General features: G+C 48.1%; 1 protein-coding gene across 3 annotated transcripts in view; it reads right to left on the reverse strand.

Moving 5' to 3' along the window:
- GAS7 (growth arrest specific 7) overlaps nt 1-16,876 on the reverse strand; it is a 173,640-nt gene that overhangs the window by 17,450 nt on the left and 139,314 nt on the right. For all 3 annotated transcript variants that reach the window (XM_067547715.1, XM_067547716.1, XM_067547714.1), the window contains 4 exons: nt 16,289-16,367; nt 13,213-13,341; nt 10,959-11,082; nt 838-917 (listed from right to left, as the gene is read on the reverse strand). In XM_067547715.1, coding sequence (XP_067403816.1) covers nt 838-917; nt 10,959-11,082; nt 13,213-13,341; nt 16,289-16,367 — 412 coding nt within the window. The remainder of the gene's footprint in view (nt 1-837; nt 918-10,958; nt 11,083-13,212; nt 13,342-16,288; nt 16,368-16,876) is intronic.

Genomic DNA, 16,876 nt, shown 5'->3' on the forward strand with positions numbered 1-16,876 from the left:
CCTCCCCGCTGGGAGTTAGTGGCCTTTGAGAGTTGAATGCTGGGTCAGTTCTGAACTGACCAGGCCTTATCTGGAATGGCTCATTCTTGTGTATTTGTTTGGAGAAAGAAAATGGGTAGCTTTTTAATTGCCTGCCAGGGGAGCTACCACTTCTTATTCTTGAAAGGAACTGGCTGCAATCTTTAAGGCCCCTGAGATACCTCTGTTTGGAGCAGACCCATAGGGAGCACGTGAGGTGGACTGGAGAAGAGCCCTCAAGTTGTCTTACAGGTGCTCCAGAGGGCTAAAATATATAAAAACCAGGACATTTCCCACATGACTAACCCTGGAAGCATGAGCCCCAAGTGTGAGAGTTCTGTGATATGATACCTTCAGAGAAGCAGAATTACCAGCAATTATCTCACACTATGTATGTGCCGGGGATACCAGCGTGTTACATTTCAAAATGGTGGGATAAAAAAACCATCACAAACCTTCTTAATTTATAAACGTATTCACAATTTAGTATGCATCTTTTACTGCTCTATCCTCGTCCCACCACCCCACTTTTTCAGGCCTATTTCCATCATCCCACACATCTGAACAGTTTCAAATTATTGCCTCTTTCAACACATACGGCGAGTAAAATGTTTTCTTTTTTCCTCTCCAAGTGACATTACACTTAATTTACTTGATGGGCAACACAGTGGCAGGTTGAAGTCTGTTTTCTCTGTACTGTAGCTGTAAAAGGATACCAGGGTGATCAACATGATAGATTATCCTCAAGGGCTTTTATCACAAGGAGAAATGAAAAACGAGCAGTATTAGAAACAGAAAAGGCTACGCACTGATACATACCAGAGTGGTGGTCACCATTTCTTCAAACCACTTGGATTGGGCTTGATTATAAAGATCCACACAGCGCATCAGGTCATCTCCTGAAAAGACCAAGATAACAGTAAGTCATGCTCCTAGTCCTCATGAAGGAGTGGAGTGGGAAGTGACAGCTTACTTTTTGTTTATAGATTCAGACATTTTAAGACCAGAATTGACCATTAGGTCATCTATTTTGACCCCTGCACTGAATCACCATACTTTCTAGCTGAACTAGAGCACGTCTGTATTAGATTTGTTATATGCAAAGAGAAAAGAATCCTGCCACACACTCAGTTCTAGAAAAGGACAAGATGGCCAATTTCCCAAAGCTGAAAATATTTATTGGCAAAACTAATTGGGAGAGTGGGGATTTAAACAGAAAAACGTGAATGACAGTTGGGACTCCTTTAAAAACATTTACTAGGTGCCCATCCATCATCTGAAGCGAGGGAGGGACCAGGACTGACTGCAGAAATGGCACAGCCAGCACTGAGTATCCTTCTGTGGTCTCCAGTGCTGGCAACAGAGTTGGCACTGAAGCCAGCAGTGAAACCAAAGCAGTCGATGGTGCGGCGGTGAAGGGTGGGCAGCGCTGCCAGGGTAACACTGACAGTGCAGAGTGTAGGGGTGCCAAGGAGTTTCCCAGTGCCAAGGAGGTCCCTTGTGCCAAACCTGGCACCGGACTCCCGCCGTCTGTGACAAGGGAACATCAGGATTCAGAGCTGACAGACCTGGAGGGTCAGCGGCCCATCCAGGCAGTGAGGCTCTGGATGCCATAGCCCTGGCGAAGTCCTGGACCAAGGGAGAACTCAGGACGGAAAGGCAGAGGAGGTTCACTCCCACCTAAATATGCTGCTGATGTGGACACAGTCAGTGCCAGCATTGCCCTTGTCATTACCAGACTCAATGGACACCCTGGTGTCAGAGCCAGAATCAATGGTACAGAGCCTCTTGCATCCCTACATGGTGCTGGGGAGTGGTTGGAAGGACCTACTCCATGGAGGAAGAAGAGTATCCACAAGGCCTGGACTGGTCCTGATTGGTCTGGAGAGACCTTTTCTCTTTGGTGCACTTGAAGGAGAGTGACTTCCGCGTCTCTCTGGAGAGACGGCAGCTGCAGAGTGCGAGCCAGCACCAGTTACTGAGGTCGAGGGTGACCTCCGACCCGAAGTAGACCTCAGCACCGAAGCAGGGCTCATGGCCTGCTTGAGCAGGTGCTGCTTCAGCTGAAAGTCTCTAGCCACCAGTCGGTTTTGAGAACAACATACAGCTCGAACTCTGCTCTTCGATGTGAGCCTTGCCTATGCAGAGCACTTGGTGTGAGGGTTGTTGCTGGGGATTCCTGCTCCACCCCATGACGGACAATGTTTGAACCCGAGTAATGGCTAAGTAAACTAATTAACATTAATCCTAGGGTACTACTAACTACATACAACTAGAACAACAGGGCCCAAAGATTTTGAGGAACTGTGAGATTAAGAATCACACAGGACTCCAACTCCAGCCACAGGCATTAAGAAGCAGTGGAGGTGGTGCCAGCTCATAAAGCCAAGTGAGGGGCTATGGCCACAGGGCACAAGCATTGCCCCTCCACAGGCACTGCTAGATAAAATTACCCAGCTCCAGTGCGCTGGGCATGCACACACGTAAGTGGAATTCACGTCTGCATCTACTCAAAGAACAGAAGGAATCCTAGCAATGGTCTAGGTCCCCAATACCAGCTGGAGATGGTAAAATTGTCAGTAATCCTGCAGAAAAGGCAGACGTGCTGTTCTGGGTCTGGAAAGAAGCAGAATGATGTATTCACAGTTTACAGTGACAATGAAATATTTTCTATTCCAACAGCAAGTCCCGAAGTTAAACATTTTTTATTCTGCAGTTCCAGATCATTTGCATCCAGGAATTTTAAATGAATAGGCCAAAGAGCTCTCTGAGCTACTGATGTTGGTGTTTAATAACTCTAGGAGTACTGCACACATGCTACAGGACGAGGAAAAGCTAATGTACCAAAGCTTTAAAATATTCCAAACACTTCCTCGCTTGCAAAAAAAGTCTTGCTTTCTTTCCCTGCTCCTTGCCAGTCCCTGACTGACATAGACTCTGGGCGGCTTGATTCTGCCTTCCTTAAATCAGGGGGAGCACCACTGCACTGAATGAAACTGCACAGATGCGTAACTGGTGAAAGAGAAAGAGCAGATGTTAGCTGTCCGATGTCAAAGGGAGCTTGCTTGCAATCCAAACCCAGATGTGAACCCCTCTGCTTGCCAAGGTTTCAAGATGTTTGGATTCAGGCTTATGTCTATAAATGATGGAAGGGCTGGATGTGGAGGTCTTTGAACCGGCTTTGTAACTGTGTAAAAGTCGCACCTTCTTCCTCCACAGAAATGCTCCCTGTGTATATTTGGCACCAAAGCTACTGATTAGGAACAACAATAATGTTTTATTGCTATTTATTTATTGCTGAGAGGAGATTCCAATACAGAGGGGGTGGAAGGTGGGTCATGGAATACACGTTTGCATCACATCCGGAAGAACCACAGTTACAGTAAGAAACTGAATAGATGCAGATATGTATTCCACTTACCTGACTCGCAAGCAATACCCTGTCCAGCAGGTTGGTGGTCAGAGTCTATTGAAAGAGGGGTCGCAGGACCGCTATTCCGAAGCTTGCATCCACTCTGGAAGATGTGGTCCTAGCAACATTGTCTGTAAATGTAGATATGGACAACCATGTCCATGCAAATGTCCAATATGGAAATGTCCCTGAGGAATGTTATCAACATTGCTTTCACTCTCATTGAATGGGCCTGTATCCTCTGAGGAGGCGTAGCTGACTCTCTCTCATACACAGTGTTGATACAGGACATTATCCACCTAGAGACAGTCTGTGCAGAGACTGCTTGCCTTCATGTGATCCGCACATGACACGAACAGCTGAAGTGAAGCATGAAACAGATCAATCCTATCCAGGTAAAAGGTTAGACCCTGCCTGAGATGCATAGTCTGAAGGCGCATGGACTGGTCAAATCTCAAGCCCAACTGCTTCCTCTCGTGGGATCTAGCCCTCTTTCTGGAGTAGTCCCACTGTTTGGGGGGGAAGGGTTGGGCAAAGGAGTGCTGCGGGCAATACCGCTGCTGCTGAGCACCATAGTGGAGCCTCTGTGTCGACGGTGTACACCCCCCCCAGGACCTCCAGGGTACCCTGGAGTCCTTAAAGGAGTGCAACGGGTGATCGGTCTGGTCTGAGAACAAGGTCTGGCTGTCAAAAGGAAAGTCCTCAATCGCTTGCTGGACATCAGGCGCTATTTTCTAGTGTTGCGGCCGGGAAGCCCTCCTCACCGTGACCACACAGGCCGTCTCCCTGGCTGAAGTGTCCGCAACATCAAGGGCCGACGGCAAGAATGTCTTGGCCACCAAGATGCCTTCTGGGACAAATGCCCAAAACTCCTCACTCGAGGCCTCAGGCAGCTGGTGCACAGGTCTGGACAGAGTTGTCTAATTAAGGTAATTGTATTGGGACAGTGAGATCTGTTGATTGGCGATCTGCATCTGTAGGGATGAGGAGTAGATTTTCCTGCCCAGAAGGTCCAACCGCGTGGAGTTTCAGTCATTACGGGTGGACTCGAATCTGCCTTCTCAGGCCGTTATTCACTGATGTAACGAGGGAATTCAGGGCGGGATGGGAATAGAACCCTTTGGTCCCTGCACCGGTTAGCCACACTAATGGTACTGATGCCGGTGTGCTCCAGAGGGTTTTTACCGGTAGAAGGAGTGCATCATTGAGCGGGAGAGCAACTCACCCAGGGACAGATGGCTGTCCACTCTCCACCAATCTGTGGGTGTTCTCAGTGTAGGAACTCTGCCTGAATGCTAAGGGACGCAGATATGTGGAATAAAAGATCTCTGAATGCCTTAAAGTCATCTGGTATGGAAGGGGAGGATGAACTGGGCAGCACACCATCGTCCGGAAATGGGGACAAGGCCCTTGATTGAGCCAAAGCTGGGTCTGGCTCTCGGGATGACACACCCAGATGGGAGGCTCCATGGGCAGGAATCCTGCCGATGCCTGGGCTTGCAGCTGATCTGCAGCCACCGCTGTTGATCTGGCAAGAGATCTCGCCTTTGAATGGCATGAGACGTGAGATTGCCACGAGCAAGCGGCATCCCACTGAGTCTAAGGAAGCCACTGACATGGGTAGGGCATCAGCGGCCAGCAGGCACCGGGTCAGGGATCGCCATCCCGATGACGGGGCGCGTGCCAATCCTGGGAGCCATAATGGTCCCCCAGCGCTCGTTGAGTGATGCGGAGCAGGTAGATGACGACCCTGACACAGATGTGGAAGAATCCCGGGATCTCAGTCCCGGGGGCAGAGCTAGGGTGACCAGATATCCCGATTTTATAGGGACAGTCCCGATATTCAGAGTTTTTTCTTATATAGGTGCCTATTCCCCCCTCCCCCACCCCCCGATCCCGATTTTTCACACTGCTATGTGGTCCCCCTAGGCAGAGCAACACCAGAGGGAGTGAGTAGGTGACCCGATTTGTCCATCGCCCAGAACGAGGCAGGAAGTGGTGCACCAGATGAAGGCGGTACCACTGATACTGAGCATGCCAGTGCCCAAGGCAGCATCCGTCCCAATGCGAATAGTGCCCGAGTGTATCGACGTCAAGGGTGGTGAAAGCCACCAGGGAAACATCTGCAGTGCCAACTGCAATGGGGCCAAGGAGGTTCCTGGCACCAAGCTCCCACGGACAAATTCTGGTACCGGCTCTACCCCAATTACACAACTGGAGGAGCTATCGAAGGTGCAGCCCTAGGAAAATCTTGGACCAATGGTGAGGACAGGACCGAAAGGCAGAGGAGGTCTGCAGCTGCCCACTATGCATATGCTGTGGATACAGTCGCCTGCATCAGTACCAGACTCGATGGACGCCTGGAGGCCAGAACTGTAGTCACCGATACAGGGTTTCTGACCTCCCTAGCCAGTACTGGGGAAGGTTCAGAGGTTGATCTGGTGCCGGCACTGGCCCCTTGCTGGTCTGTGGTCTTCCTGGGGGAGGCAGAAGAGTCACCCTGAGATCTGGAGTGGTCATAATTGGTCTTACAGGACTTCTTCCTTGGCGCCGTCAATGGGGAACAGCTCCTCCTCTGCCTCTTCGAGGAGGTGCCTGCCCCTGACTGGGCAGCAGCACTTTCATAGCCCGAGGGCAATCTTCGGCCTGATGAAGGCCTCGGTACCAGATCAGGCTGCATGACCTATTTGAGCAGGTGCCGTGTGAGGTGAAAGTCCTGATCCTTTTCTTGAATGGTCTGCAGATCGAGGTGGGGATCACGATGGAAAAATGTTTAAACTCACCCAGGAGCCAGACTAGAACAACACACACTGACTGCCAACCACCACGTACCTCACTATGTACAATAAAACTTGGTTGAGATGAATTGCAAGGCTGTGAGATTACAACCACCCAGAGCGTTGACTGCAGCCATGGGAGGTGAGGAGGAACTGAGGAGTGTTGGCGGTGCCTCCTATAACCACAGGAGGGGCCACAGCCACGAGACGCGAACACCGCCCCTCTACAGGTACTGCTAGGCAAAACCTCTGGCTCTGGTGCGCCGGGTGCACACACCTAAGTGAAATACTTGTCTGCATCTACTTGAAGAAGAACATAGGGTCTAACCTGGCCTGCGGAGTGGTGCTCACTCGTGAGAAAGTCATCACATGTGGAGTTGGCAAGCCTGGAAGTTTGAGATCGTTTTACTAGTGATCTGAGCAGATCTGATATGGAAATTACTGAGAGAGGATAAACATGGAAGCCCTGGAGGGCATTTAGAATGCAACCATCCAGATGTCTTTTTATTTGGTAACACTGCCACAGTGTTCGCACCAGTCCTTACATCAAGCATGATGGGCTGCTGCAGGGATTTCTCTCTTCTCTCACTTAACTGCACAGAGGAGTTCCCTAAGTGCGTCAGTAAAACCACAGATTACAGTGTCCTCACCACATGCAATCCCAAGAGTGGTACAGCAGAACGCTGACCTAGGGTTTGGAGGAGAACCAAATTGTGGCCACGCTGAGGGAAAACACTGAACAAACTGGTGAGAATTGTACCAGCTGCTCAGTGTGACACAGGCTCACAATTCCAGGTATTTACTGGCCTGGCTTGGCCTGGCTGCTCCATGTTTGCACAGCAGCAAGTGGCTTTTTTCCACTTGTGTTTGTTTAAATGAGCCAGCTCTGTCCTCCACTTGCAGACCTGGAAACAATTATCCACCCCGGCACCCATCAGCATGGTACTGAAGCATCTCACAAGCTTTGATCAAGGTATCTGCACAACTCCCTGTGCTTTGTGCTCTGCACTGGCTGCCTATTGGGTTCCAGGTGGAGATCCAAAGCGCTCTCAGGTTTGGAGCCTGGTTACCTGAAAGATCCCCTCTCCTTGTGCCAAACTGCTGGTCGTAAGCAGTGGAGCTCCCAGCGTGAGAGCAGCATGTTCTCCAGGAAGATGCTGGCCCCTAGAATTCTCTTCTCCCAGGTCCACAAGAGCCTGCATTTGCTGGTCTTTTGGACATATGATCAACACTGTATTTTCCCCCAGTATTTTGAGAGAAGACTGATGGAAGCAGTCTTCTGATGTTATTTTGCTTGTTGGCAGGCAGCTGTAGTTGTAATTATCAGGGTTTGATAGCAGTTTTTAAACAATTTATTAGATGAACTTTCCTATCATTTTTTGCTGTGACACATCAAAGGGCGCAGAGCCTGGGACCAGCACTTAGATATTATTAAACACAGCAATGAATAACCTGCCGTCTATGTATTCCAGGCTATATCTTCCTTGTGCGCTGTCTCAGAGCAGCATTCCAGGGGCAAGTAACCAGCTACCTCCAGATTACGGATTTTACTTGCACTAGCAGAGCCCAGCTTGTGCTGGGGGCACTCAGCGCATCTCTGGATTTGGCTTCAAGTCCCTTAAGTCTCAGGCCAGGCTTGGAGACACCTCGGTGCTAAGCACCATGAAAATCCTGGGTGAAGTGAGCTTGGGCTCTGGCCCAGAGATGAATCGGCTTCCAGGATCAAGCTATTCATGAGGAGTGAGGCCCCACGCTGAGCCTCCCGCCAGCTGTCTTGTATGCTCTGTGGAGTGGCTGCCTGGCTGCCGCTGCGGCTCCTGGCCCTGCAGCATAGATCACAGGCAGAACCAACCCAGGGCAGGGAGCACAGAGTTCTGTGGGGCGACTCCAGATCATGTGCACACACCCCTGCTGCCTGTCGTCCTGTTCAGCCAGATCCAGCCCGAGCAGGGACTTTGGCATCTGGAGGCGGGTGCCAGGGAACGGGGGAAGAGCCTGACGGGGGCACCTGTGTGCGCAGGGAAGAGCGTGTGTGCATGCGGATTCATTGTGTGTGTGTGTGGGGGGGGGGGGAGGGTGTTCCTCATTGAGGGACGGTAGGGTGGGGCGTTCTCAGCATGGAGGCGATGGGGGGGTGGATCTAAGTGAGTGAGGGGCAAGGTTCTGAGCCGGGGCGGATGGTGCTGGGTGGGGCACAGAGAAGTTGCCGTACTGCCAACCTCAAGAAATGAAAAATCATGAGTCGGACTCCCCGAAATCATGAGATTTTAAAAAAGACGATATTGTGTTTTCAGGTCAGTCTCTTGATCTTTGAACTCCCCTGGCCCATCCCCAGGGTGTGCGCATGTGACAATTGGTGTCGCCCACTCTCCCACACGTGCCGGACAAGGGGATTTTGGCCCTTGCTTCAGGAGCTCTCACCCCACATCTGCCCCTCTCCTGCCCAGCAACTAATCCTGTCCTCCAGTCCCCATCAGTCCTGTCCCCACGCAACCCCCTCACTTCAGCCCCTCTCAGTTCAGCCCCCAGCCCCCATCATCACCACCCCATCAGTTCAGCCTCCCACACCACTGACCCCCATCCTCCTCACTTCAGCTCCCCGGCAGTCCCCAGCCATAGTTCAGCTCTCCCAGCCTCACCTCTACTCCCCTTAGGGTTCTTCACCCGCTGCAGGCCGGGGGGGCTGCAGTAGGGTCCCCCCTCTCACTTCTCAGGTTGACTGGGGCTGACAGCAGGAGCCCTGGCCTATGGGGACTGACTGACAGCAGGAGCCTCTTCTCGTGGGGACCCTGACAAGGTGAAGGGGCAGGAGAGGGGCCCCTTTCCCTGCCCAATTCCTCTAGCTAAACACTTCCCGTTACACACTGTGGAAGCGTCCCCATGTTTCATTCAGAACACACGGCCGAGCTGCACGAGGGGGGCCTGCGGTACCTGCACCCCTGCCAGCGACTTGGGGCACAAGAGTCATAGATTTAGGGAAGCTTGGGGGAAGGGCAGCCACATCTCTTGCAAGGCTGTCTGTGGACAGTTCCCGCCCCCGCCTCTGTGCTCCTGATCAATTCCAGAGGGTCCTCTGCATCTGTCTGATTTATAGAGAAGCAAAACTAAACCATTACCATTTTCTGAAAAAGCACGTTGTTTTGCTAGTGTTCTCAGATTATGGTCTCAAGTGGATCATCCCAAGGCTCTCGCCTACCACCTACTGGACAAACCAATCAACACAGTCATAGCTTCCTAAAAGCCACTAGCTGTGTAAAACTATGACAAATAAGGCCCGGATACTCAAAGGTACGCAGGGTTAGGCACCACTGAGACCCAAAACACCCCTACTTGGTTGCCACTGAACCCTGCTTAAATTCACCTGGCACCTAATCACCGTGTCCATGAACTGGGCAAAGATACCTGCAGGAAGATACCTGCGGGGCCTGATCTGGCATGCTCAGAGGCTGACTACCAGACTGGGTGCCATTCAAAATCTGGCTGGAGGAAGTGTTTCAGTCACTGTCAGCCTGGGGACCCCCGGTGTCTTGTGGCTGTGCAACTTTGGTCCAGAGCTCTGAGCCCAACAGCCTGCCAGCAACCCACAAGCCTCACCCACACCGACCTGCAGATGGGTCAACGGGGTTGGGACCACAGCACACGGGCGTTAGAGCGTCTCAGTGACAGGGCCATAAGAATTTTTAACAGGGGCAAAACAAGGTATTTTTCCTACATCTTGTTCTTGGAAATGGCTGGACCAGTTTTGTCGGAACTTTCCAAAGAACTTCAGCCTACGGCAGACATCAGGCAAGGAGAATTTTATATTGAACAGTTAAAGTCTGGTGACGTTAGAAGGAATTGAAAACAGAGTCTTATAGTAGAAAATGTCGGGCAACTTTTAACTATGGGTTTTGCTGCCAGCTCCACCACTGACTAACCGAAGGAGCGGGACAGAAATCATAGGCCGAACGGTCTTTCAATAGGTTGGTAAATCCAATCTAAGACACGCTGGGTCCTCTCCTCTCTACCGACACTGCTCGCCCTGACGTCCCCAGTGACCTCTTTCTGGCCAAACTTCAGGGCCTTTTCTCTGTCTTCATCCACCTCTGCTGCTTTTCACTCTGTCAGCGATCCTCTCCTTCTCTCTGTCTTTTCCTCCCAGCTTTCCAAAGTAACATCCTCTCCTGGTTTCTCTCCTAACTGCCTGACAGTTTCTTCCATTTCCTTGCCAGTGGGTCCTCCTCTGTCCTGTCTATGGAGTATCCCAATGTTGCATCCTTTGCCCCTCGGCTAGTCTCACTCGACTGCGTCTCTCATCAGCTCACCTGGTTCAGGTATACGCTGTTGCCTCACAAATCTCTCTTTCCACCACTGACGTTTCTCTTTCCATCCAATTTCCTGGCTTGATCTGGATCACTGATCTTATCTCTTGGATGCCTTGTCATCAGTTAAGCTTAACATGGCCAAAATCAAGCTCCTTCTCTTCCTTCCCAAATCTTCACCGCTTCCCCTCTTCTCTATCATTGTTGACAAGATCCCCATGATCCACACCACTCAGGCCCACAATCTGGTGGTTACTTTTTCCTCCCCCTTTTCCTTCCCCATGCATCCAAATTCTGCTGCTTCTTCCTCATCACCTTGCCAGGAATATCCTTTTCTTCCCATCCCAACAGCCTCATCTCTCATTCTGGCCCCCATTACACCCCACATACTCCTCTCTGGCTTCCCTAATGCTGTTTACCTGATATTAACCCCAAGCCTCACACACTCACCAGCCTGAGTGGACTTCCGCCTAGCTTTCTTGATCTCCTCTTCTGTCTTGTTGCTGAGTTTTATCTCCAACTGCTGGGTTTTCATTTCCAGATCCTTCTGCCGCTCTGTCAGGGCCTTCCGGGCCTTTGAAAAAACAAAGCACACCATACACGCCTTACAGGAGAACTTCCAGCTGCCTCATGATGTCTATGGAGTCTGTATCCTCCCAAACTAAATCATCCCAGTACAGAAAGCAGGTATTCTGTAGTGATGTGCATGCTGGGGATATTTTATGTTGTTCCAAATATCTTTAAAAGCTCGTTTCTCATACGCTTCAGCCAGCCTCTCTTGGCAGTGATTAAGCTGGAGGACAGACAACTCTTGCGAAACAAGATGACAAGTGAAAAGCTGAGGGAAACGTCCCTCCTAACTTAGACTTAAAGCACTCTATGGCAATGGCGGTGCAAGCTGTACAGGTGATAAGGCACCAAGCGGCAGAGACCTTTTTAAGGCTGCTCTTCATGGCTCTGTGGTCTGCATAACCAGCCTCAGACACCAGGTACCTAGACAGGCAATTCATAAGAACCGGGTGTTACTGTATGTTCAATGACCCAGTAGGTCACTGGGGTGAAATTTTCTGGATAAATCATTTATTTGCCAAAAAATGCAGCTTTATGTGAACTGAAGCTATTAACGAATTCAACGATTGGGTCTCCCATATTGGAGGTGAGTCCCTAATCACTAGACTGTTTAGGTACTTGGGGGGGTTGGGTCTCTCAATCTCCCCCGTTGAAGCTGTTGCAGTCTGTATAACTAACCAAATATTAATTACGGCAGGGACTGGAACCTAAGTGTCCCCCAGGCCACCAGGCTTACAGAGTCGCTCTTCTGCTCTTTCTCTGGCTCAAAAAATATTTAAACACTTATATAAAGTGCAAGAGCTTCAGCAGGAGAGACTCAGGGAGTCCCAGCCCCCAATCTCCTATAGCCCGGTGGCTAGGGCTCTTGGTGGGAACACAGGAACCCACGCTCAAGACCCTTTGTGCCTTATGTGGAACAGGAATATGAATTTGAGCCTTGCACTTTAAAAGGGGGGGCCCTAGTCACTGGCCTGTAAGATCTGGGCAGGGGCACCTCTCCTTCAGTGGTTTTGTGAATGGCATTTCCAAATTGCCTTTGCTTTTGATAAAAAAGTGGTTTGAAATGCCCGAAATGCCGATACATTCATATGACTCAAAATGAGTTTCTGTTTGTTTTGCTGAGAAAAGCAAAGCATTTTCATTTCGGGTTGATCTGAAGTGAACTAGGGTTGTGTTTTTGGTTCAACCAGCAAACTGAGTTGATTATCGCACGGCTCTGGCCCCCAACAGCGAGGACTCCTATTATAAGGGTTAGCGATGATAAACACGATTCATCTGACAGCCCTGATTGCTGCCCGTTCACCCAGGGGGTCTTATGTTGGGGACACAAAGGCCTCTCCACTTTGCTCCTGTTAACTTCAGGGGATGGCTGGTTGGTGCCCCCGTCTCCAGGGGCTGCCATGAGGGGACACGGCCAATCCCAATTCGACAGATGTGCACTAGGATCATCAGGGGAAGGGCCAGACTGAAATCGGGTGGCCCACGGAGTGTCAGAATAAAGGTACTAGTTTGATCGTGTGAGATGATGATGTTTTCTGCCAGTCCCTGTGAGAATGTTCAGCAGGGACGTAATAATCAACACCCAAATCATTCAGCAGTATTGTGTTTCAGCTTCATACAGGACACAAACAGTGCTGGCACCTGGCTTTTACTGCACTCCCTCCAGTCTGAGAATCAGTCAGAAGAAGTGGGATGCAGAATAGAGAATGGGACATGACCTCAGCTGTCTGCTGCAGGTGTGTGAAGAACTGGCAGCAGTTTTGCTGGTGATCTGAGGTGCCCCGTATCGGACTGATATCCCTGCCAGGCCCTGTGTGGCAAATGTGACTGCTGGGCATAGATGAGGACGGATATTTTAACCTAATGCCTTAGCAATATATAACCTAGAGAGTGAGAGGGGTTGGGTTAGAGACACAATTCAATTTAACAATAACGTCTTTAAACTAGACACTGCCTCTCTGGTTTCCTGTGAATCACTTTAGGAGTCTAGCCTGGCAGACCACACAGCCTATGACAGAATCCTCTCCTGTGCACTTAGAAGCTGAAGAGAAGCAAAGCATACCATGAACTGTTTTTTCTTGTGTCCCAGATATTATCCCACCAAATCCCATTCCGTTTCATTCTCTGCTCTTACCTTTTCTACTGCTGTGTAGCGACTAGCCAGCTGCTTCCGTAAATCTGCAATGTGATGGTCATATTTCTTCATGTCTTTCTTAAAGTTCTCTCTGAAGTTAAGCAGTGGTTTCTCCACCTCACTCTGGAGCTGGGAATGACAAGAGAAGGGGGCATGGGGCAATGCTAACAGACAAGTGCTGATCAGTACCGTAACATGACTAGATGCAGTTAGAGTTACACCAGAGTTACAAACTGACCGGTCAACCAGATACCTCATTTGGAACTGGAAGAGCACAATCAGGCAGCAGCAGAGACAACAAAAAAAAGAAAAAAAAAAAAGAAAACAAGAAAAGAAAATACAGTACAGCACTGTGTTAAATGTAAACTACTACAAAATAAAGGGAAAGTTTAAAAAAAAAGATTTGACAAGATAAGGAAATTGTTTCTATGTTTATTTCATTTAAATTAAAATGGTGAAAAGCAGCATTTTTCTTCTACCCAGTAAACTCTCAAAACTGTATTAAGTCAATGTTCAGTTGTAAACTTTTGAAAGAAAAACCATAACATTTTCTTCAGAGTTACAAACATTTCAGAGTTATGAGCAACCTACATATCTGAGGTGTTCGTAACTCTGAGGTTCTAATGTACTTGTATGGGGATGAATTGAAAAATACTATTTCTTTTGTTTATTTTTTACCGTGCAAATATTTGTAATAAAATAATATAAAGTGAGCACTATACACTTCGTATTCTGTGTTGTAATTGAAATCAGTGTATCTGAAAATACGGAAAAACTTCCAAAAATATTTATAATGCATTCAAATTGGTACTCTATTATTGTTTAACAGAGCAATTAAAACTGTGATTAATCATAACTATTTTAAATCTAGTTCATTTGTTTTGTGTTAATCGCTGCAGTTAACTAAGATTAATTGACAGCCCTACTTTTAACATAGTTTTGTATGTAATTTATATTATTATAATTCTTCATTTATACCGCAGTAATACATAGAAGCACCAACTCCATTCAAACACAGAACAAAAACATAGCTCCTGTCACACAAACATTACAACCTTAATACTGGGTTCGAATGTCTTGGGTTCACTTTTTCACTTACAGAAAGGATTCAACCTTTTTGTTTTATACGAAAAACACAGTGCATCTTTACCGGATTTACAGCACATAATCTGTGAATAAAGACTGACTTTTTTGTGGAGATTTTCAATTAAATCGGTCACTTAGTTTTTGAGTTAAAATTAATTTTAAAATGGGACCTTTAAGAAATATTTACCGTGTGACTTTCTTCGTTGGACCCTTTTTGCTAACAAATGGATCCCTCCGCTTTTCCATTTAATTAAAACAAATTGACAGTTACTTTCAGATATACATTGGAAGAAATTAGGTTGCTATTAAGCAAAGTTATTAACGGTTTTTTCACATCTTTCCCATTATAATTACAATTTTCCCTTACTCAAAATGGCCTTCATTTCCGATCATTTACAATGGGATTGAAGCTGCTCAGGCCCACAATGAAAATGGCCGCTGGCTCACTAGTGGCAGGAGAGCTGCTGTTACTAAAGATGACTGCTCCTCCAAATTGTTTCCAATGCGACTCAAGCAGGCTTGCCTTCTGGGAAGATGGCCTCCATTTCACTAATGCCATCATATCCCTCAACCTTCATTCCTGCTAGGAGTGACAGAAGCCATCTAAATGGGTGACAAATGACCAAAATGCGGCACAGCTGAGGTTTTCGAGCATTGTGCTATAGTAACAAGAGTTTTTCATTAAAAAGATATTTTCTCAGTGAGTGAATTATGTAAACTGGGGATGGGTTTGTTTGGTTTTTAAACGGAAACTCTTTCATGTGCAACCACAAGATCTTCCCGCACAAAGGTCTGAAACCTGGACTTCCTGATGCCCTGCTCAGACCTCTACCCTTGAGATACTAGAATGAGAGGTGACATACATTTTGCTAGTGGTTTATACACTGCCTCATCCTCTGAGGGAAGTCTCTTCTTCTTTGATGCAACCTGGAGTCAGTTCGGATCTAGGTTCTAGCAGTAAGTCAGTTACTGATTTTTCAACAAGAGGGTGCTGTAAGTTGCTCCCCATTATCCTAGCTGGTTCTTGGGGTATTTTTGAATGTCGTTTGTGTGTTTTACACAGCACAGATTGGTTTGTATTACATTTGTATATGAATACTCACTACAAATATGAATAATTACTTATAACTTCCATGTGAATAATGGCAAGTGTTAGTAAAAGTAATACTCTAACAAAAGGTGAAGTAGCACTGTGTGTGTATCTTCCTCAGCACTTGCAAGAGTGAAGTGCGGGCAGGAGTGGGGCAGAGGATTAGGGGAGTTGCTGGGAAGGGTTCAGAAGGGGCAGACTATTGAGAAGAATCCACCTGCACAGCCCATTCCACAGCGTCTAATTTTTTACACCTTAGAAATCAATTCAAGAGGCCAACCGAGAGCAAAACCTATTTTATGAGACAGAACTCTGAAGTGGTACAACTCTGACACTAAACAGCAGATTACCAAGTCCCTCACTGTTTGCCTTAGTAACCCGGGTGTAATTGCCCAGGAGCAGGAGAGGATGCACTGTAATTTTCCCGTGGGACGTAATTGTGTATGCACAGGGATTTAGAACCACATTGAACAAGCAGTGGGAGCATGATCACCACCAGAGATTAGCAAAATATAATAGGACAAACAGGTTAGCCATCCTGGGAAAGAACAATAAGTAAGATCTCCAGGGGAATCAATTAGTGGAAGAACAGCGAGAGAGAGAGTATCTTTTTAAGCGTTCTCACTCTATTTACTACACCCCAGTTCAATGCTGAGGATCAAGACTCCTAGGTTCTGTTCCCAGCTCTGGCGTCAGAGTGGGGTCTAGCGGGTTAGAACAGTGTTTGCAGAGCGCGTAGGCAAGCACACAGATTTGCCAGATTTCCTTAGCGCTCTCAGACGTTTGTTATTTGGACCACTTGTGTATGTTCATATTTTCCTTATTAATATCCCCCAAAGGCTGGACCAATACCAAGCTCCTGGCGAACACTCTGAGTGAGCAGAGATGCTTGCAGATTACCTTAGAGGAAAATTTGAGATGAACCTCTGCCTCATCTGCCAGACTCTTCTTCAGCTGGGCCCAGGCCTCTCCTAGGGTGCTGAAAAACACAATGCATCACTGGTCAGTGCCCTGATCTCTGCCTTGTACCCATGCATAGCCCCCACCAGAACTCATGAGACAACCTTTCATTTGTGCAGTGTACATTGTTATCAGCCCCTTCATTGTATCATATTCAGCATACATCCAGCTGCTACAGCTTCTCAATCACAGACTGTGCCTCCTCCAGCGTTAAGACAGTAGCACCAGTTCTCACCCCTCAGATCTCATACACACAATCTGGCCAGCCCCCTCCTAACACAATTCCCTCACATTAGCTAATGGAAAAAGTACAATCATTAAAATCGTCTATCATCTACAATGTTTAGAATCCCTGAGCCTGCAGACTCTGAAACCCTGTGTACAAATGTGGTTTAGCTACGTGTCTGCTTCATAGCCCTCAGATCTGTTGTACAAGACATCTGCAACTGCAGACGTCGTCACATACCCAGGCAAACCAATGAAGCATACACAATGTCCCAATTTCCACCGTGAAGGTGATGGAAATCA

This window comes from Emydura macquarii, unplaced genomic scaffold (genome assembly GCF_026122565.2).
Source record: "Emydura macquarii macquarii isolate MOO-44397 ecotype Brisbane River unplaced genomic scaffold, CSIRO-AGI_Emac_v2 contig_1230, whole genome shotgun sequence".
NCBI classification, from domain to species: Eukaryota; Metazoa; Chordata; order Testudines; family Chelidae; genus Emydura; species Emydura macquarii.